We start from the raw sequence: 23432 nt of genomic DNA, 5'->3' as shown, positions 1-23432 counted from the left end.
ACAACTGACCTAACTGTAACCCCTGAGGCATGATGGGAAGCTAGGGGCAGAGGTGCCTTAAAGGCACAGCGTCAGTTTTAGTGCATGCAGCTACAGATTAGCTTTTCAGTCTTTTTAGACTGGGTATTTGCAATGCAGCCTGGGAGCTGTATATGCTTACAGTGTGTTATAAGAATTTCTACTGCTTTCTAAGCATTAAAACAGTTTCTAAACAAGCATTGGTGTTGTTTCTCATGTTTCTAATGCTAATGCACATGTATGGTGGAAATTCTTCACAGCATATTCCAGCTCTACTGTTTTATTTGGCTGCAATTGCTTAATTTTATATATATATATATATATATATTTATATATATATGTATATGTGGGGCACATATAATATATTGTTTCCGGGGTCCCGCGCATGGGCGGGAATATTCTAATGCTTATGACTTTGATGAGGATACCCCTGGAAGAGAACTAGGATTACAGGTAAGTAACTAATCCGTATAGACACTGTGAAATCTAAAGCTGTAAGAAGTCCTTTTTTGTAACACACAACAAAATGTAAATACCTGAACTGTATACATTCAGCAGTTAAGAAGCAAAAATGAAGCACATCGTTGTAATCCTGAAGTGTGATGAAAACAAACATTTTAATAAGATCAAAACAAATCGGGACACTTTACTTCTTGGTGATGCACAATTGATAAAAATTAACGGAAGCCCCATTTTCACACATTATAATTTGTGTGCAGTGTACTTGTATCAGTAGAACTGTATGTCCGTGCAAACTTAGTGACCATTTCAATGGAAAATGTGCTGACTGTAAATGACAGTGGGCTATCACACGATGTTTTAGTTACATTTAAAAAATCAACCTCATGTCCATCAAAGCGGGATGGGTTGTGAAACTTTGGCGCTTCAAAAATTGGGATGCAGTTCTAAAAAGCTCGGGAAGCACTGCTGTGAATGAATGCAACCACCCCATCACCCAACAATAATTTTAGTCAAAAAGATCTAAATTTTCTCGGATTGGTGCTCCGGGAGTGGAAAAAACAAACCGACTTGAGTGGTTCAGTTGTGCCTGATAGGACAGGGCACATTCTGAAATCATTTATGGAGCAGTGTTGAGTTTTCACTCATGTTACACCTGTGCATGGTTGCACCATTTCCTTCTATCTTTAGTTCAGCGTGATAAATGTTAAAGCAGGGAGGTTTTTAGTTAAATGCACTTTTTTAAAATACTGATTTGATTTATTAGTTTACTATAATAAAAGAAAAAATAGGATGCCTGCTATCTTGCTTTTGTTATTTAAATGTTCAGAACTACCTAAATATTTCCAAATAGGTTGCGGGATCCCACACATGCAGGGATGTTCTATGATACGAATATCATAAAGAATCTCATTGTGGAATATGGAAGTATATCAGACAGCCATGTACTCTAAACCTTTCTCAGGACGTGAATTGGGGGTGGTAGAGGAAGAAGGCTGCTCTGTGACTACCTAAGTGGAGATTTTTTGTGAGTGCTGTGGCAAACGTCAACATTCTGAAGAGGTGCAACACGGCTGGGATTGCATATCACCTGGTGGGTGTGCTTTCTAAACCTATTGTGTGCCGGTATACAGCTAGGCTGCTGTATATAATGGCCTACTGTAGCTTTGCTGCGCCAATTAACAAACCAGCATTGGTAAAGCCAACATGTCTCGCCTATGCAAGAGCTGTTGGCTTTGCTGATATGTTTTAGCCATGTTGAACAGCAGCGTGGCTGCTCTTCAGCATGGCTAAAAGTTAGTGGGTTAAAGGAGAGTGGAGTGTCATAAAATGAAGTATTATGGAGAGATGTAGAGTCGCGTGGAGTGGTGTAGAGTTGTGTAGAGGAGAGCTAAGTCATTTGGAGCGTCATGAAGTGGCATAGAGTGGACTGGTGTAGAGTTTCATGGAGGGAGTAGAGTGTCAGAGTGGAAGGGTGTAGAGTGCAGTATATTTGAGTGGAGTAGAGTGTTGACAACAGAGTGGAATGGGATAGAGGGTGTTGCGTACAGTGGAGAAGTTTATTGTAAAGTAGAGTGCAGTAGATTGTTGTAGAGTGGATTGAAGTAGTTTAGGAGAGTGCAATGGCATTTAGTGGGGTAGAGCAGTGTTTCCCAAGCTGTGATCTGCGGACCCCTAGGGGTCCGTGACACATTCCCCGGGGGTCCGCACAGGCAGCAGTTCTAAAAGCACTGCAAATGTTACAAGTATAATTAGAAGTTTTCGAGCAACAATAAAAGTGTCAAGACCAAGATAACACCAGTGATTAATGTTCCTGCTGGAGAGAGATGAGTTTTGTCCAGTGGCAGCTGGACTTATTTAATGTAGCACAGAGGGTTAATATGCCTCTTGCAAAGAAAGTGTGCCTATATTTATTTTTTTAACTGTGTTTGATCTGCATAGGTCAATGGGTTACTGCTTTTGTCACAGAGATTCTTTAGTTACTGTGCAGTTTATAAGTGACAATTGTGATCTAGCACAGAGACGTATAAACTAGCATCAAAAAGATGTTTGCAAACTGCATGGTACAAGATAGTAACTTAAGTTTCTTCCCAGTCTTTCATTATCCTGATGCTGCTAAAAAGGTTTATTTGAATGGAAATAAAGTTTCATTGTTATTACATGTATGATTCATTGTCTCTATGGGGCAGATTTACAAAGAAAGGGACTCAGTGAGTGCTGCAAGCCATTTGGCTGTGCTGCACTTAGTCACTTTCAAAGCACAGGGATGCAACATATTTACCATAGTATGTTACATCTCAGTGCTTTCCCTGCACTGGTGCACAAACTGCTGCCATGCGCCGGCACAGGCACCCTGGTACCATGGTGCAAGGATGCCTGCGTTGTGGGCAGATTGTTTATGTGCAGAAAGGGAATCCTACCTGAACATAAACAATCACTAGAGGGGATTTCATCTCCCTAAACAACAAGGAGAAATGAATACATTTCTTCTTGTTGCACTTCCCTACGCCTCCCTTGGGGAGGTGTAGCATTCGGACGCATTTCCAGATTCATGATTTCTCGTAAATCTGGAAATGTGTCTGGTTTCATGGGTGTTGCTTGGGAACACTCACAGCAAAACCCATGAAACGTTGCGCAAAGTCAGGGGCCATATTTATAAGAACAGGAAAAGTCACGCAGGGTGGCTATTACTGTTCTTATAAATTTGGGGCACTAAAATGCGCCGCCGGAGCGTCACTTTTTGTGACGCACCGGTTGCGCAAGGGTCTTGTAAATCTGCCCTATATGTGTGTGTGTTGTAAAGTGCTCTGACATCCTACAATGTTATGAGAGATGCTATAAAACAAATAAAATACATGTGACAGAGGGACTATGGAGAGACGGGAGGCACTGTTGAAGTGTGATCCCGAACAAAGATTATTGTATCCTAGTGCATAGTAAAGTCATCAATTACTATTCTTTTAAAGCTAATGCAATTCAATATATAATGATAAATGTGTTGTATAATGCACTATTGTTTCCTAAATTGTCTTGGGGGAAGAACCTCCCAAAGTCCCCTTTGTAGTGGTTCGACTCACTCACTGCACTTGGTGTGCACCCTGTGGGGACTGGTCTGAAAACCTTTGCCCGGGCTGCTTTGACTTTCCAGACTGGCCCTGGCAGGAGCAGGAGCCTCGTAGTGTGAAATAAAACCAACCATATAAAAGTTAGTTATGGAGATGCAACACCAACCTTCCCAATAAAGTTTTTTGTTTTTTGCAGATTCTTTCAATATAAAATACTAAAATCCTTATTAATTTGACTATTTGTTTTGTGTTCACACCTGTGTTTATTTTTTTTGGATTACTGTTTAAAATTTAAATTATACAGATTGCTAGAGGGTCCCCGGCTTCCAGTGCTGATTCAATGGGGGTCCTCAGGAGCCAAAACTTTGGGAACCACTGGGGTAGAGTGTTATTGAGTTGTATTGTATTGTAATTGTATTTATATAGCGCTTACTACCCCTGACGAGGCGTTGAAGAGCTTTTTCGGCGAGTAGCAAGCTACTCCGGAACCCATAAAGGATTACTGTTGAATTAGTATAGTGACATAGGAAAGTAATTAGAGTAGTGGATATTAGTCAGTTATTTGGATTGAGAAGGATAGCGGAGGGATAGAGGAGGGAAAAAGGTTTGCATTTATATAGCACTTGTTGCCCCTGATGGGGTGTTGAGAAGCACTTTTTTGGCGAGTAGCAGGCTACTCCGGAACCCATAAAGAATTAGCGGTGAATTAGTATAGTGAAATATGAAAGTTCATTGGCGAAGAGTGAAGTGGCATAGGGTGGAGTAGTGTTGTAGGATAGAGTGGAGTAAAGTGGCATGGAGTGGTGTAGAGGGAATTGATTAGAGTGGAGTAGTGTCGTAGAGTGGCATCCGGAGGAATAGAGTATTGTAGAGTGGAGTACAGTGTCATAGAGTGGGGTAGAGTTTAATGGAGTAGAGCGTCCTGGAGTGCCATGAAGTGAACTAGTGTGAAGTGGTGTAAATTACAGCGGTGCAGAGTAGATTGTAGAGTGTATTGGCTTCGGTTAAAGAGGTGTAGAGTCCATTGACATAGAGTGGTGCAGAGTAGATTGCAGTGGCGTAGTGTGCAAATACGGGAGGTGGCACAGAGTGGAGTAGAGTGGCATAGAGTGCAGTTGAGTACATTGCAGTGACAGTAGATTGTTTTAGAGTAAAGTGGTCCAGGGTAGAGTGCAGTGGTGTGGAGTGCAGTGACGTTGGGTGCAGTGGTGCAGCATAGATTGGAGTGGCATAGTGTAGAGTGATGCAGTTCAAAGTGGCATAGAGTGTAGTGGGGTAGAATAAATCGAGGAAGAGTGATGAAGAGTGGAGTGGCATAAAGTGGAGTGACGTAGAGTGGTGTTGAGCTCACTGGTGGAGAGTGCAGTTTTGCAGAGTAGAGTGTTGTAGGATGCAGTGTTATTAAGTGCAGTTGCATAGAATCATTGGCGTAGAGTTGAGTGGTACACAGGATAGTGGTGCATAGTAGAGTGGGGTAGAGTGCACTGGCATAGAGTAGAGAGGTGTGAAGTGGTGTAGAGTGTTGTGTCAGAGTGGAGTATCATAGAGTGCAGCACAGTGGTGCATAGTAGTGTGCAGTGGGGCTGGGTAGAGTGACGCAGAGAGCAGTGGCGCAGAGTAAAGTGCCGTGGTGTAGAGTGGCATAGAGTGCATTGGCATAGAGTGTTGTAGAATATAGTAAAGTACAGCGCAGTGGTGTGGAGTAGATTGGTTTTAACCCCTTCGCCGCAGAGCTAATTCACCCGTGACGCGGGGGAGGGGGGGCGCGTGCGGCGACCATGACGAGCTCAGCTCGTCCTGAGGCACAGTGGAGCTGTGCTCAAGACGAGCTGAGCTCGTCATGACTCTGCCCACTTAATGGAACGCCTCGCACTGGAGGGGAATTATCCGTCCGTTATGACGAGCTCAGCTCGTCATGAGCACAGCTCCACTGTGCCTCATGACGAGCTGAGCTTGTCATGAGCGCCGAAGGAGTTAAGGAAAGTGGGGTAGAGTGCAGTGGGGTGAAGTGGCACAGGGTAGATTGTAGTGGCGCAGAGTGGAATAGAGTAGATTGTTTTCAAGAAGAGTTAAGTGGCGAAGAGCGCAGTGGCATACAGTAGAGTTCTATTGAGTGAAGTGCGTCAAGTAATTGGTATCTGTAACTTAATCATCCGTAGGGTTAGGACGATTACGTGTGCTTGCATTCCTCGTGTGGGATGCCGTTTTTCTGACACAAGCTCCAAGGTATCGGATAAGATCACCTGGAATTTTACGGAGCCCCAACAATTTATATTTGAGTGGCTATACACTTCGCCACTCTCTATTTGATTGGACTCACAAGCGCACATAATCGTCTTAACCCTACGGATGATTAAGTTACAGATACCAATTACTTGACGCAACTACATATGGTGCATCTTTGGACTTAATGTTGTGAAGATACATCTTTTTAGCTTGCTTGTAATCGTCCTGACCATACGGATGATTAACTTACAGACACCAATTACTTGACGCAACTACATATGGTGCATCTTTGGATTTAATGTTGTGAAGATTTGTGAATATACATCTTTTTAGCTTCTTTGGAATTAGACGATTTCTGCCTCAACTCCGACAGCTTGTCTTCACAGCAGATATTATCTTTCTTCAGCCTTGAGAAAGTTATGGTACTTATCAAGTACTTACGAAACACGTGTCGGCTGTTTTCATTATGATCATTTGAAGAATAAAAAGAAATGAAGATTCTCAGATTCTGAAGGATTTTGACTGATCTTTTCTGTCCTGTTCTATTAATGGTCATACAATATATTGCTTGATGGTGATTACTAGATTCCCTAGTCGTATTATTGTTATTTAGGATGGTGCACGCTTGACCCAGTTCTTCTTTTTTGATACTTACATGCTGAGTTCCCTTCTCAACATATTGGTCACCCCTGGTAGTGAGTGACGTGGGTTGTTGTTGCACTCCGCTAGTATTAGTATACTAGTCTAATATTTATTGTCCTCTAATTGTTTTTAACTCTACATGTGCTTGTGATTGTGTGGATATTCCTCTTAGAGGGACACCACTACCTCCTTTCTCGCTTTCTCCTTACAGCAATATGTGTGTTCTGTGTCAAGAAGAGAGCGAAAGAGAAAGTTCTTGTGAGAAACGAGCTGAGGGAGAGGTATGTGAGCACGAAAAGGCATACAGTGTAAGGGAAGTTATATGTGAGAAGTCACAATAAGTGGGCTTTATGAGGGAAAAGAGCACGTTAAAGATATATACGCTTGTGAGATTAGCATTTCATTGAGAGATTAGGGTGTGTATGCATGTGATTGAGAATGAGGTGTTAAGAGATGTGTGAGACAGAAAAGAGGATCTTTGACAGAAGCTTGTGGGGCGAGACTGAAATTATGCGACGGGGAGATGTGCTAGAGGAATGTATGAGGGAATAATGGAAAGACAAGGAAGAGTACCATTTGTATGTGTGTTAAGCAAAGCGACAAGCCCTCCATGCAAAATGCTGTTGTCTGAAAAGCCGGCAGACTTCTGAAACGCAAAAATTACATGTAATTACTCACCCTTTGCCTTTTTAGGACTGGTGGAATGCAAGCTCTTTTGATTTTACTAAAATGATATCTGTAATATACTTGTAGGGGCTTTCAGTCAGCCCTCTTCATTCATTGTCCTCTTGTATTTTAGACTGTTTCCTCCACACATAAGAACCTGCAGCATAGTGCATCTTATCTGCCTCTGGCTAACTTCACTCTGAGTGACTGCATCCTGCTCTTTCAGAAAGAACACATCCACACACAAAGTAGTTTCCTTCAGTGCCAGACATTTTATGGCAGAATGTGCTTTTTCAGAGCAAAATATTTTTGCTTTTAGCCACTGTTTAATAATATTTGCGAGGGGTAGTCCCCTCATTCAACAGTGCATTTGTAGAAACTCCATAACATAACAAAATAAACATTGGCAAAGCTAAAAGGCTAGCATTCAAGGCCAGACATATTGGGTCTACCAATACTTGATTTCCTTTTAGGCAATGGAAGTGTTAAACAGTTAAGCGGGTAAGAAGGTAGAAATAGCCTATCACATCTAGAGGGGAGCATCATACTGCTAATGGGCTAACAATAACACTCCCTGGAAAAATAAACCTGCATGCTACATAGTCCTTATTTACCAGAACAATGCAAGTGGCAGACGCTGAACGTGTCAGAAGAAACAACACGAATCAAAAAACAATGTGCTCGCACCCATCTTCCTGAGCCCATTCCTGGGCTAGGGGTTGGTATGATTTAGGTAGAGCTGCACTGTGGTTAACAAGTGCCTTTAGTGCCTCTTGTGTGTAGTCTGTAAAATGCTCCTTGACCAGCGTGCCTTTGGTGATTTGTGTCTATAGCAAGGTTACATCAAAGAACTAGTTCGGAATTGCCATATTACGTTCCTCATTTTTGTCTATTTTTACTGTTCCCGTTTTTGTGGTCCTAGGAAATTGCTAAAAAAAATATCTATATATATCTATATAGTCGCTCTGAGCAGTGACACAGCTGCGCGTCCTTGTGCAGGTGCAGACAAAATCACACGGCTTTGCACAAAAATGCCTACATCGACGCCACTCGTGACACATGGCCTGATGTCTAAGTACATTGTGTCTTTGTCCCAGTCAGGCTATGGATCTGCAGTGTCCACCTTCCAATGTCTCTACAGTTACAGTGCCATCATTGGAGGACTGTCTATGACGATGCCTAGTAAGTTTTTGTAATATCGTCACTTCATGGAACTACTGAAACTGACCTTGCAAGTTGAAGCAAACATTGGCAACACCAATAGGCCTCGTCTTTGGGACCAATTAGCATTGCAACCGTTTTTAGCCACGCTGAACTCCTTGATTCGCTGCAGCGTGGCTAAAGGTAAAACATTTTAAAAAAAACCTTGAGAACGCCACCTGAGGTCATTTGTAGCTGTATGCACCTATGCACCACTTATGAGCATGCCTTCAAAACGACTCATGCTTTTTTTTTTTTTTAAGTTACCGATCCAAATTGGATCGGTAATTAAAAACAAACTAAAATGTACAAAAGCTTCTTAATTTTTTTTTTTTTAAATAAGCCAGGCGAGATGCGACACGGAGGGTGCGGGTACTGGGAAGCCATGGGGAGAAGTACTCGGGCAAGTGCAACAGTGAGGGAAGCCGGTGACCGAGAGCAACCCCAGGGAAGATAAATACAAGATGGTCAGCTCAGAAATACACGCACTATCAGTGCTCCACACGAGAAAAAAAGTAGGGCCTGAAAAGCCAGCAGAGGTGCCAGCCAATCAAGAAGATTGGAAAGCAGTAGTGCTCCATAGCAGGGGCAAACACAAGATTGACATGCTGGCACACGAATCAGAAGCAGGTAAATGAGTGACAAGGAAAGTCAATCAATGGTAAGCAGTGGGTGGACTCCAAGTCCATCTATGTTGTTGGTGAGCCTTAGTATGCCTCACAACAGACAGTATATGCGCTGTCTAGTATTCTCGACCTAAAAAGAACCCCTCTGTCATATTGGTATTTAGGAATAGTGTCCCTATCATTTATCCTGACTGAGAAGTAGGTATTAAACTGCTGTTGTGCATTCCTTTCCAACTGGAGTTCACTGAAGGTTAAACTCCACTGGAAGTGGGGTCTGGTGTACGTCTCCCTAATCTAAAGAGATGACTAACTCATGCAGGTTTTCTGAAGCAGCGGTACATGACTGAAGTTCCCTAAATCATACTGCTTACCCCAGGATTGGCACTTTCATAAATTCCATTCTTGTATCATTCCCCGACATCGGAATGGAAGTTCCCGGTATACATAAAATAGCAATAGAAACCATTACCAAAACAGAAACCAGGCCTAGGCCCATTATAGGTTTGTAACATATCCAACTCTTTTCGTAATGTCATGTCTGAACTGGGGTGGTGTGGAGTGCAAAAAACCTATGGATTTAGGCCCAGATCTCTGTACTGGGGTGAATGTATGACATTGTTCTGCATTCTGTCCATCAACTGTTGTTTTTACCTAGGAAGATTATCAGACTGTGAAACGTTGTGTATGTTAAGACAGCACCTTATAGACAATACTAAGGGCATCTTTAGATGAAGAATGATGCGTGAGTACTGTCATGAGTGATCTCGTCGAATTAAACCCCATTGGGATTAGGTTTAGAAGTCATTTTAGAGGGAACTCCGGTTCTATTAGGTTCCAATGCCGTCTTCAAGTTTTGTATCAGTATTTATTTGTTATGCGCAGTAAGTACCAGGAAACAAATGGAGGCTCAAGATACAAGGAGAGTAGTGGGAGGGGGTTAAGAGGAGATGAGGAAAGGGAACAACAGAAGTAAAATTGATGAATGGACAAAAAAGACATATATCAAAGTTCAGATGTAAATTAGGTATCAGAAGAGATCTTGTTTGGAATGTTTTTTTTTTCCCTGGACAATTTGAAGCCCTTAAGTGTCAAGGCATTTCTGTAAAAAGAGGGAGCGGGCATTGTTCCATAGATCTTTCCCGCTGTGGTGAGGCATTTCTCACCATGTCTTTGCAATTTGGTGGTGATGGGGTCCGTGTTTTTTTGGAAGGGAGGTTTCTAACGGTCTGGGTTGGTACGAAAAAGTCTGTGAGGTACTGGAGAGGGGGCATTTCTAATGTGATACCAGTTTGTTTTCTATGAATGAGTTTCCTTCAGTAGAAGTGAATCGAACTGACATGCTCTTTGCTTGCTAAGCTCCTTCTGAATTGTTGAAAGCCTGCTTCTAGATGAAAAAATCCTGAAGGGCCCATTGGATGGCAAAACAGTAAATGGAAAGGCACACATGGAACCTTGTCAAACAATCATTTGCAATGCAATAGGTCTCACATTTACGAGCATTTGAGCTGTAAATAACAATGCCTTTTGTTTACATGCTGTTTTTAAAACAGATAAATAAAAGGCATTCTCATTTACAAGGCCAATAGCTTAAACTCTCACAAATGCGTTTGGGCCCTGTGCTATAAAGATTTTTTTTAAAGCGTTAGGAGAGAGCTTGTCCTGCCTGCAACAGCAGGCTGGACAAAGCTATTTGAGGAAATAATGCGTGTAGGCTATAGATATAGTCAACCCAGTTACACACGGAACAGTGGATGTCCTCATGGGAAGTTACAAAATAAGAATAGGCGGTACTAAGGAGGGACTACTACGTCTATTGGCCAATGGAAACCACAGTTTGCATTGGACAATGACACAAGCCAATGAAAAATATGTGCGGAGAGTGGGCGGAGCTTCAAGTCCATACCTGAATACAGCATGCCTCACAGAGCAGCACATGCGCGACCTAAAAAGGATGTGGCAGAGCGCAGTCAGACAAGGGATTCTCTGGTTACAGGCAATGCAGGTATATGCAGTGAGTGTCATCTTTGGAGAATTGAGTCTGGCACATATAGCATTTCTAGAAGCTGGTCATAAAGACATACATAGTAGGAGAAGAACATCATGAAGGTTTGTGGTCTGACAAGAACCTTGAGCAGATAAGAACTGCTGCTTGTGCTAAGGACATCCATTCCAGATTGGTGGAAGAAACAGACAGCTGCTGGAAGCTGAACCATACAGGGGGAAGGAAATTATGTTGGGTATGCTTGCATATAAGTATTATTGCCATTTTGTGGATAATTTAGGTGTAAAAGATGTTCCACTCTCCTGATCTGCAAGGAGAACTGACTGTGAACCTGGGGAAAGTGGCACTTGACATGCCAGTAAAAGCATGCAGCCTTTTCTTGTGTGAAGGTGGGGGATGCAGACTGAATGTTTGAGAGTAGCTGCTGAGTGCATTTGCTTGTCCCCGTGCCCCCCTCTCTCTAACACTATGCTGTTATTGTTTTTTATGTTATAGGTATTCCGCTGCTCGGTTTCATCTTCCTGCTTCCACTCAGCATGCCCTGGTCGCAAATCACGGTGTCGTGGCTGGGTGTGGTCCATTACTTGGCTTGCATCACTCCGCAGCTGGGCAGTGTTCTCTACCATCTCTTCATGAACCACAGGGGAGGTGCCCCTGTCTACCACACCCTCCTCACAGTGGACATGTGTGGCGTCTGCATGGTGAATACACTTGGTGAGTGTTGCTATACAGTTGGTCACAAGGGATGAGGGAAGAGGAAAGGGGGATACAGTGACCTGCATGACATCTACTTTGGATGGTATGCACTACGGGTGTCGTATTTCCCGTTCACAGAAAAAAATCTGCACAGTTCGGCATTGTATATCGGCCAGTCTCGCTCTGCAAGCTCATGGTGACGTTTCAAGCCAAGAGCCAGTGGATACAACTTGAAAACTATGCTACAAGATGAGCGGGCATGTGCACAATCCCGTTATTTTCCCATGTTTTTCCTGTACCACAGAAGGTGAGATACTGTTCTTAGCCTTACCTCCCAGCCCCATCAAGTGCAAGTATACAGCCTTGTTTTATTGGGCAGTAATACATCAGATACCCTAGCAATCTAGGAGAGCTCAAAGCTTAGATCAACTGCTGGCAATAGTCTGCCCTATCCACTCTTAAACTTAATCCCCTTTTCCCTCCTGGGCTGTACTCACTAAAATAGTTTTCACTGCTGTGTGGAGCTGATGGTTAGCTTCTTATCTGGAGAATTGGGCAGGTTGTCCTTGGCATTTTAATTTAGGAAGGGATGGGCGATATTTATTAGATTGCTCTTCTTTCCCAGTATTGGATCTTTCATAAATTCACATACTTGAATCTTTCCCTATCATAGCTGACAGTCTCACGTTAGCCTTGAAGCGGCTGTATACTGTGATAAGGACTTGAGAGGGCCTAACCCAATGGCATGTAAGTAACAAGACACCTTCAAAGAGGAAGACTCAAATTTCAGCAAATGAGAACAAAGCACTCTGCACATCACTCCCTCTAGATTCGACCTTACCTCTGATTTCTAACGCATGTTACTGAGGTCTGCTCCATCTTGTCATTCCTATTTCAGTTTTAGTACTTATCTGAAATGTTTACCATTTCTAATGACACTTTCTCTGAATTTGCTGTATTTGGACTATGGCCCATGGAAGGTGTTCTTTTTTTTTTTTTCTTCATAGAAGAAAAGACGTCTTCAGGAACTGGAGCTCCTATGGGATAAAATAGGCTAAACTTGGAAGATCCTTACAAGAAATACATTGTCTAGATCTATAAAGATATAAGCTCATAGACTGTAAGATATGCAGAAAAGTGTCTTCAGTACACTGAATGGCTGTGAAAATTGTCTTCTGAGGTGACATCAGAATTGAGACAGAACCTTCTCCTGAGAGGAAATCAACCCAATCTGCTGCTGAAAGAACTTAAATATGTCAATTAGAGGAAGGTAAGGCTTCAAAGCGAGAAGCCTCAGCAGAGTAACTGCAGTTTATCTCTGTAGAACCCCCATGTAAAGCTGTAAAGAAGTCTGACAAAAAGGCTTCTAAAATTGTTTTGCCTGTTGTTTCTTTTACCACATCCTTATCTCACTGTAGACGATTGCCTCACCAACAAACTCATCATTGGCAGGTCAGGCACCGTCGACAACTTCACTATCCACAACAGTCAATGACCCTAATAAAATTGACAATTCTGTTAAATAGATCCCAGAACAAGTAAGACACAGTGAATTAATTGTCAGTAAAAGGTATTCCTAAAGCTTCATAGTTTTCAGATACTAAACCGAGCAAGGTATCACCTCTTCTACGGCAAAAGATTCTGGAAATGGGGTACAAATCTCAAATTGAGAGTCCATTTGGCCATGCTACAAACAAGCCTGACACAACTTTTGGTTGATTATCAAAACATGGTGGAGGATGACAATGTAGAATTATGATCAGGCCCAAGGAGGCCTGGAAGATGACAATCAAAACATGTTCCTAGTTGCACTGACCTCTGTAAATAATAAATCCATAATGTTTCTGATGGATACATCTTTCTCCAGATCCTGCATCAGAAATATTTGATTTGCAGCAATGATCAAGTGCTGCCACGGGTGCTAGGGGGCACCAGCTGCAACTCCGTTTCATCTGTGCTGACATCGGTTCTTTTTGTTTGTTTGTGTCTCATCCACTTGGTCAGGAGCTCTTTCTCTATGTCTCTCTAATAAAATTATCAGCTGTTGACCGCGGTTTGCTTAAATGTCTCCTCAAAGAGCCTTACGTTTCAAGCTTTGTAGAATGTACAGTAAGATGTCTATTTGAGATACCCACCATATCTCTGTGATGTCTGGGGTCGGCACTAAACACCCCGGCCTGTGACTCTTGCGCATCCGTGCGCCCAAAGGCCATCATGCCAATAGAATGCAAAGTTGTTTTGGGATAAAGTCTGCAGGGAGATGTCCGAGCAGACTTCTTTTCTTCAAGGTAAGTCTCCCACCAGGGAATGTTCTCCTTATAAATCTTTCCCCAAAACAGAAAAAGCGCTGTACACGAAGGAGAAATTCTCCTTTTTTCTCAAAAAAGAGGTCCTAAACCAGAGACCATTCAGAGATCCACACCATTGCCAATGATAGACTTTGATGTCTGGAAAACTACTAGTGCCTTAAAAGAAGTGGATGGAGTTCTCCGGTCGACACCATGCAGGTCGAGGCCTTCCATTCAAATATGCTGGGCTGGGTATTTTCAGGACAGCCTTTTAACCAACCCTCTGGTCAACTCTGCAAGAGGAAGTTTGTTCCTCTGCATTTGGCAACTCTGGAGGCTCTGTGGCAACGCCTTCATTGGTTTCACTCCTGGGGCTGTATTATGGTAAAAGTGCATTTTCATGTTTGCACCGGGCGCACCTTTGAAAAGGTGCACTGGGCGCAAACAGTGAAAATGCACTCTTATTACCTGAAATGCGCTAACCCCACGGCAGCCGCAAACTTGTGCTGCCCTGGAGACAGCGCATTCCGGTGAAAACCTGAGCAGCTGTTATACAGCCGCTTTGTGTTTTCACTGTGCAGGCTGCACCCGCCTGCACTTCTAAAGGGGATTAGAGTTCGCTTACAGGGGATTAGAGATTTCTTACAGGCGGGTGCTGTCAGTGACTGCACCTACCTGCAAGGGAATGTCTGAGGGGTCAATGGGACTTTCCCCTGCCAGATGGCTGCCATCACGAGGTGCACTCACAGTGCAGCAGCTTTTAGGTGGCACACTGTAAGTGCACCTCCTGCGGGCTTCTTTGCCTTTGGAACCCAAATCTGTAATATAGCGCGGGTGCAGAGGCAAAGCAATTCCTTCATTTGCATGGGGCACTCCCCCATGCAAGGTAGGGAACGCCCTCTGCAGATAGCGATGGCGCTTTATGGTCACCTGCGCGTCTGCAGCCCCTTCTGTAATACCAAAGTGTCCCGTTGCACCCCCGGGGCACTCTATGTATTAGGGCCCATGATGCCTAAGATGAAGTCCAATGCAACCAAGGTGCTGTGTTTCTTAGTTGATGTCCAACCCTCAGGTCGGTAGTGATAGCACCCATGGAACTGGCTCTAGTGCCAGGCACGGAATTTACAGATGAAAATTTCATTCATGTTTCAAGGGGGAAAAGACAGGCTACCTTCAGTGATAAACCTCCATGTGAACCACTCCCCAGAGACAAAGGTCCACCCGTTGACAGGCGATTTTTGTTTTTTAGTCATATGCCTTGGCTATGGAGGGTGAGTGCTATGGGTGCATGAAGGATGATAACTCAGAAGCTGATCAACTCCTACTTTTATAATACTATTTTTGCCTTTACTTAAATGTAGAAAATGCCAGTGGCCTAGATTATTCTTCAGAAGTGGGTGAGGAGGAGGAGGTCAGTTTATTCATGACAGTTGTTAGGTAGGCTGCAAAGACTTTGGAACTGAGATTGCCTTCTTCAGTAGTGTAGTGAATATTGTGACTAAAGTTTTCGCAGAACCCTTACTTCCATTTAACATGGTTGACTTAGACCCTGTAATCACCGCAATGGAGAAAATCTTTTCAGGCCTAGCCGTCTGTAGACAGATCACCAGACACCATATATTGGCTCAGGGTGACCTACACTTTTTATCTTTTATCTGTCAGCTGAGAGTCTGGTGGTTTAGACACTGTCCTCAAAAACCAAAGGCTTTTCCTTTGTCCCTTCCAAACAGAATCCAAGAAGCTTGCCATTGAATCGCAATGTTTTTGCCTCCAGCAGCTTGACTTCATGCATAGCTAATGGTGTGGGCACTGGTCTGACGGAGATCCTGAGTGGATGGAGTTCATGACCTTGTGGATGGCGCTGGTGGTGTTCACAGGGGTGGTGGAGTCTGGCGTATTCGGGGCGGTCGTGGTGTTGAAGCTGTCGTGGATGTCAGCAAACTTGCGTTGGAAGAAGATGGCTAGTGAGTTGCACAGTTCTTGTGAGGGCGGGATGTCGTTGGCGCTGGGGTTGGAGGGTTCCTTTACGATGCTGAAGAGCTCTTTGCTGTCGTGTGCATTGTTATCCAAGCGGTATTTGAAGGAGGATCTCTTGGCTAATCTGATGAGGTGGTGATGTCTGCGGGTGGCGTCCTTGTGGTCTGCGTGGTTGTCCAGTGTGCGTTCGTGCAGCCATATTTTCTCCAGTTTCCAGCATGCGAGTTTGGAGGTCTGGAGTTCGTCGGTGAACCAGGGGGCTCTCTTGTAAATGTAAATGTAAATGTAGATTCATTTATATAGCGCTGTATCACCGACCGGTTTCTAAGCGCTTGCTTAGGGAACCCGTCCTGGTATTCCCCTGTTAGATAACCCATTACTGGGCATCCCCAAGGTGAAAGCCAGGCATCCCGCTGCGAGGGGCCGTCGTGGAGATTAAGCAAGCTATTGCCCAGAGTTGCAGAGTGGGACTCCATGATTGGAATAGGCGCCGAGGCGAGAATTGTCAGGTCCGGGGAAATTTGAGCCCAAGAACCGCCGAGGGGGGGAATTGAACCCTGGTCTGGGCCAGACCTCTGCATCAGGGTCTGCCGCTCCAACCACTTGAGCCACACTTCTCCTTGCCTCCACACCTCGCCTTGCTGGTGTGGCTGTTGGAGGGTTTCTTGAGCGGGGCGAGTGTGTTGGCACAGTCGTCGATCCACTGTCTGAGGTTGCGGGCTGCGGTGTCTGGGTTGGTGGGTGGGTTCTGGGCGAGGGTGGTGATCAGCTGGTCTTCGGTGACTTTGCTCCAGCAGCGGCGAGGCGGCTGTTTGGTGCAGTAGTGCATGGTTGGTTTCTAGAAGGTGAAGAGGACGCAGCGGTGGTCGGTCCAGTGGAGGTTGGTGGTGTGGTTGAAGGCGACGGGGGTGCTTGTGGAGAAGACGGGGTCCAGCTTGTGGCCGGTGGCATGGGTGGGTGCAGTGACGAGTTGTCTGAGGCCGAGGTTGGCGAGGTTGTCGATTAGGGTGGTGGAGTTAGCGTTGTTGTTGTTCTCGAGGTGGAAGTTCAGATCCCCGAGGAGGATGTAGTCCGTGGAGGCGAGTGCGTGGGTGCTGGAGAGGTCGGCGATGGAGTGGCTGAACTGGGCTGGGTTCCGGGGGGTCTGTAGATGAGTGTTCCTCTGAGGGTAGTGTTGGGGTCGGTGTGGATCCGGAAGTGCAGGTGTCCGGCGGTGTTGAGGGTGTCGTCTGTGTGCGTGGCGACCTTGAGGGTGGACTTGTGGACGATGGCTATTCCTCCTCCATTACCAGTGGCGCGACCCCTGCAGGTGATCTTGCAGCCGTCCGGGATGGCTATGTCGGGCGCTGAGGAGTCGTTCCACCAGGTCTCGGTCAGGAAGGCCACGTCTGGGGTGGAGGTGTCGAGCAGATCCCAGAGCTCGACGGCGTGTTTGCGTGCGGAGTGGGTGTTGAGTATGCAGCGGAGGTGGTTGGGTCCAGTCCTTGGAGTTTTGGTGGTTCTGTCACAGGTGAAGCTGCAGATGCGGCAGGAGAAGGGTCCGTGGGTCCGTTTCGGGGTGGCCTGAAAGCAGGTGTGGTTTCGGCCAGCGATGAGTGCGTGGAGGCTGCTGGCGTCGTAGTGGAGTCTGGTGTTGTGGCGTTCGCGGGGTCCAAGGGTTCTGGCGCTGGGCGCGGTCCAGGCGCAGACGGGCTTGCTTTAGGCGCGCCTTCGAAGCGGCCGCCATTTTAAGGGGTGCTGGGAGGAAGGAGCAGCTGGGAGGCGGTAGGTAGGGGATAGCGAATGGGCGTGGGGGCGGGCCGCAGGGGCAGCAGCGGCGGGAACGGCGAGCAGGGGCACAGGGGGCGAGGAAAGACAGCGCCCAGGAAGAATGGGCAGCAGAACCGAGGGTGCAAGGGTACAAGCGCTGGTGGATGTGCAGCGGGGGGGGAGCGACCTACCTGGCAAGGTACTCACAAGCAACAGGGAATTTTGCAGAGGTTATGAATGTACAATACCTCAACGATGGAAATATTACAGGTACATAACTTTATCTTACTTCAGTCAGTAACTGAAATGTTTTCTGTCAGATGCAGGTATGAATTCTCCGCTGCCTAAGACAAAATACGTGAACCTATTAACCCAACTGATTTAGACCAATTCCGTATATTTGTTTTGAATTAATTTTAATTTTAAGTGTTTAAAATTGTATTTTCTACTCACTCAGTGATTTCTTTTTCTTGCTTCCAGGAGCCCTGCCCATCATTTACGTCACACTGCTCTGTTACCCGTCCACGCGGAGTGCGGCCTTGCTGACGTACACCGGTCTCTCCAGCTACGCCATCTACTGTGCAATCACCGCCAGCAGCAATGTCACCCGCCTGCGCTCTTTCGCGTGGCAGGCCTTCTTCCGCTTCCTGTTCTTCTACCTGCGATGGGTGGGTCTGGGCACGGGGCATCCCTCCTCACTGCGAAGCTACCTGGTGATGGACTCCCTGGCTTTACTCGGGGGCATGATCAACATCTCCCGCATTCCCGAGCGCTGGAAGCCTGGCAAGTTTGACTACTGGTTCAACAGCCACCAGATCATGCACGTGCTGGCGGTTTTGAGCATCACATATCTGCACTGGGGAGTGGTGTCTGACCTGCTGTGGGTCACCACCCATGTCTGCCCAGGGGACTGACCCTGCTTCGCACAGCAGCAAAGAAAGAACATTTCGGTCCACACGTATTGGGGCGCTGCGAGCCCTTGTAGGATCAAACACCCCCCAAAATGGAAGGGGAAGAGAAGTTATCCAAGTAATGTACTTACAGCGTTTTAGGTGTCTGCAAAGATTAGCCACGCAATACAAGTTCTAACATTTGACTTGAGGGTTGGGAGTTCGTTCTGACCCAACATACCAGTATGAAACTGAGAAGTAAACTTGACCTCAGGGATTTTTGTGACCGGTGTGAGGGCTATGGGCAGCATGACCGAGATCCCGGAAGTCTAAACCCCTCCTTCCCAGCCAGACATGTTCTCTAGGGTGTTGAAAGTGGATGGGGAGTCACAAAAGTCCCTCTCTGTCTCCGTTCGTGACATTCACCCTCCCAGGTGACCAGCTCCAACTGGGACCGTGGTCCCTACCAATGTTTCTTTTCTGGGGTAACGAAGAATAGAATATCTGGTGCTCTCAAATCGCTTTTGAGATTTCCTTTTCTATGGGAGGCACGGCCCAGGTCAGATCCCTGGGACAGGTGGATAAATATACACATTTTTAGTATCTAAAATAGTGTTTACATATTGCCATCATAGTGCGAGTGAGAGGTGTGTGTATGGGACAGACCACGAGGAGTGTGTGTGTCATAAATATTCAGTTGTTTGCGGGTGCTTGCTCAAACGGCAGTGCACCTTCAGAATAACGTTTCCGGATGTATTTTTATTATCTCATGCCACTTCAGATGCTTTATACCAGCAGAATATGTTATATGATAGAAGGGCAGCTGCTTCGTAGGTGGGGCTGCACGCGCTCCTCCCAGAGTGGATTGTACACAGATATGGCCTTCCGGGTGTAGCAAGAAAATGCAGAGCAAGAAGGCCAGTTGCAAAGGGAGATACTCGCCCCCTCCATTCTGAAACCAGCTCCAGGTTCCCTTTGCAGGTGCCAAAAGGCGGGTCCCGCTATTGGCGCCAAGCCCAGTGTGTTTCCAAGTAAGATCACTGTGATAAGACACAGGTTCCATATTGTGCTGGCTGCAGCGCACCCTTCTGTCGGCTGCTTCTCAGATAACTTGCTACAACCAAACAGTTGCAAACATATGACTTAACAGAATATGGAACCCTCTCAACCAGTGAGATAGCTGAACAAATTAGCGAAAGGCAGAAAGTTGGTAACATGGGTGGGGGAGCAGTGGATGGTTACCCTGGAAGTAAAAGCAAATATGTTGATTTTTCTGAAAAATGAAACGGCAGTGTGGAACAGCTATGACTCTACATGATTGATTTAATGTTGTTTTCTGTTTCTGCTTCATCCTGGTGCGGGTCATATCTAATTTTTTGCACTTTTAACCCCCATGAAGATTAATTGTATAGGTTTCATGAGGGTTCCACCCAAAAAAGAACCCTATACAGGGTAGGAAACAGTTGAGTATGTATACTCCTTGGTTTCCCAGCATTGGATGGTCGAGGTTCTCTTGGCATGGTGAAATGTTTAGCCTGGCAATGTAGAGTAATGAAAGGCTTGAAGCAGACCTCTGTTATGCTGCGGAGAGTTCTGTAGTGTGTGAAAGTGTATTTTCCTTTACCTTCATCCCAAACCACTTCCCTCTTGGCCCCCGTATCTTAACATAGACACCAGCAGTGCACCGGGATGACGTGGATGTGACATATCATAGTGCTGCACCTACCTCTTTTTCTTTGATGTTCTAGTTTGCAGGATTGGCTTGGTCCACATTTTAAGGATGGACCTAATAGGCAGCTATGAAAATGTGCCAGTATTTGTTGAATGTCGACGAAGAATGCATGAAGAAGCCACATCACTGTATCTGCCACATGACGAATGTACATTTGTGATCACACTTTTACTTCAGCCTGTCTAACGTCCAACTCATTGAAGACAAGGTGCACCATATTTTCCAGCCCCTCCCCTCCCCCACCAACATAGTCCATTTTTCAGAGTTCTTTTGCTCTTTCTCGTCCCCCTGCTTTCTGTGACGGACACACACTATCGTGGAATTCAGAGATGCAGATCCTGGTCCAGCCAAACACAGAAAGGCAGGAGCAATGCAAGTTTGTGGCTTGTGAACCTTATCGTCAAGTGTGTGCCACCAGCCAGTCTCCAGTTATGTGAAGAGCGTGTATTGACTCCTGCTCTGAAATTTCCCCAGCCACTGCTGGGCTTTTGGTCCCAATCCGTGTTTGAATGGAAATCTAGAAGTGCAGGTACTCCGTGGCTTAGAGTACCTGTTTACTGCTGAGACGTGCCAGTACTCTTCGGAAAAAAGCATTGAGATAGTGCTGAGAAGTGCCAGTAAGTACACTTCCATTGAAAGCATTGAGATACTGCTGAGAAGTGCCAGTACTATACCTTCCAAATTAAAGAAGTGGAGGTACCGAGTGCCTAATACTACTACCCATTTAAAGTACTAGTCTTAATGGTCTCTGGTTTTCCACTTCACCTACACAGTAGCGGACAGAGGGTTTTCGAACTCCTGCTGTAGCTTCCACTGAGGCATACTTGCAGTGTGGCGTATAATGGAGGAAGAGTGCTGTGGGCGTTGGAGCTTCTAGTGATCCACTTTGTGTTTGTTATCTGACATCCCTTTCTTTCCCTCAGCCCCAGTCCGCTTGTGGTCCAGGAAGCCTCACAGAGGCACCGCTGTGGCCCTCCATCATGAAAGGCGACTTGGCCATTCAGGAGAATGTGCTCTCCTTTACCTTTATAGTATCATTGTTCCTTCAAGTGCACCTCTACTTTTTTCAGTGTCTCCTTGCTGTTTCAAGTGAATCTCAACTCATTCTTTAAGATCCTTTTACTTCAATAAAAATGTTCTTCCAGGATCTCTCTGCTCCTATTTTTTAGGGATATCCTAGTGGCTTGCATGCGTTTTATAAATGTATCCTCTTTTGTTGTGGAAACGTGAAGCAAGCACTTGCAATTTTGATTTGCTGGGGAGTCCTCTTTATGCTGTTAAGTATAAGGTCACAATTTTTATTTCGAGTACAGCCTCTTACTTATCTGAGATGTAATCATCAACCCAAACTAGTCATTTGCGTTGTCTTTATCTCGAAGACGGGCCCGCAGGTTACCTAGCTCTTTGAATATACTTTTGCACTTTGTTGCATTTTTGTCCTTTTTTTTTTAATTAAAGAAAAACTGTTGATGCCAACAAATCTTTCTATTAGCAGCAATAAACACCCTTTGTCAGGCCAAGCAGATGACTGCACTATATATCAGACAGTATGATCAAGAAAAAGGTGGCCAACGACAAACGTTTCGTCAGGTGAAGATCTGAGGATTTCATTAATGCTGTGGTAAGTGGCTGGCAACTCAACGTGCTAAGCATTCGACTGTGAGCACCCCCCAACTATCTCTGTGATACAAAACTAGGATCAGCAGTGTGCCTCAATTGAGGATGACATTCTTGAGGTTTGGACTTCCCAAATTAAGCCATAGAGTGATGGCAAGTGTAGCTTGATGTGCATGTGAACATGGAAGCCTTATAGAAGGAGAGACCCTTTCTGTTAAAAGCATTACTGGGAAACCACACAGTCACCAGAAATTGCAAGTCTTCCTTTTTCATACAATGAAAACAGTCCTGAGAAGAAAGCATTTGCCTTGTCTAAGACCTCATCAAATCTCTGAATGTCTGCTGAGTAACACATCTTCACTTACAGCATTGACCTTGCTAATGCCAAACTATCAGAGGTTACTAGGTGTTAGTGCTGCACTGGTGTCTGCAGCCAAAGCACTCCATTTGGTGTATTCCCTCCAGAACCATACTGTGACAGACAGCGGATGTCTTTACTGTCCCTGTGTTCTTGTTCTCCCATGTTGACCTCCCTCTATGCTATGTTGTGACTGGCCTCTGAGTATCCCAGCCACATTATTTATGTATAACCCATTGAGGACCTGGCTGAATGACATACTGTGGCATATCCCTGCTATACCAGTGTCTGCGTTTCCTTTAAGAACTCCGCTCACACCATACACTTACTATCACTGCTACATTTTAATCTACTCCCTTTGGAGTAAAAGTAATTGTCATTGTCACCAATGTCTATCTCTACTTCTCTCAGTGAGCTACACACCTCTTCTAATTTCTGATTTATTTAACAGAATAGATGTAAAACAAGTGTGATCTTTTGTTTTTGTCCCTTTAGAAACGTTCATCCAACAATGACTAAGGCTTTCTAACCATAGTCACTACCACGTGTGGGTCTGTCGAAGAAACACTTTTGGAGACTGTTCCATTACAGGCTTGTTTGCAGAGGGAAATGTATATGCTTTATGATCTGAATAGGAATACTTTAATAGTGGTGGGGTCCATGGAAAGCAAGGTTTTTAGATGAATATTCATGTATACAATCTCAGGGTATGGAAACGCCAGTCGGCGATTCTTCCACTAGATGAGGCTTGCAAAAGCCAGCATGCCACCGATTCCTGCGATTCTCCAAAAACCTTGAACCTCATTAATACCAGTGTTTATTCTTCCAAGAGAACTGTCTGTTAGAAACTTGAATTGTTGCGTGTTCCTCAGCACTTGAATTAAATAAAACACATTTAATAACAAAACTGGAATGGTTTCTGTGGTCTGTCTCAAAATATATCCTCTTTGTTCCTCATTTTGGCATTGGCATTGTATAGGTAATTGTACGGCAAATATGAGAAGCACAACAAAGAAAAAATAGATTTTTTAAAACCGTTTTGGCGCTATAAGGGGATTGTTCACACTAGCTGAACTAGTTCATACATGCAGCTACATTACTCAATTTGCCTGCAACTATTGTAGTTTCCTTGTTTTTGACTTCACATGAGATTATTTGAAATGCTTTCTGTCGACATTTACACACTAATGTTACAGCATATTTTATCACAAATTATTTTTG

The 23432-nt window shown here is 44.9% G+C and overlaps 1 protein-coding gene across 1 annotated transcript in view; it reads left to right on the top strand.

Annotated features, from left to right (window-relative positions):
- PAQR4 (progestin and adipoQ receptor family member 4) overlaps nucleotides 1-23118 on the top strand; it is a 143841-nt gene extending 120723 nt beyond the window's left edge. Inside the window, exons 2-3 of the mRNA XM_086931707.1 lie at nucleotides 11400-11618; nucleotides 18095-23118. Of these exons, the coding sequence (XP_086787833.1) occupies nucleotides 11400-11618; nucleotides 18095-18528 (653 nt within the window). The 3' untranslated portion in view covers nucleotides 18529-23118. The remainder of the gene's footprint in view (nucleotides 1-11399; nucleotides 11619-18094) is intronic.
- The last annotated feature ends 314 nt before the right edge of the window (nucleotides 23119-23432 follow it).

This window comes from Lissotriton vulgaris, chromosome 7 (assembly GCF_964263255.1).
Source record: "Lissotriton vulgaris chromosome 7, aLisVul1.2, whole genome shotgun sequence".
In the NCBI taxonomy this organism is placed as follows: Eukaryota; Metazoa; Chordata; class Amphibia; order Caudata; family Salamandridae; genus Lissotriton; species Lissotriton vulgaris.
This window is presented reverse-complemented; position numbering and strand designations above follow the sequence as displayed.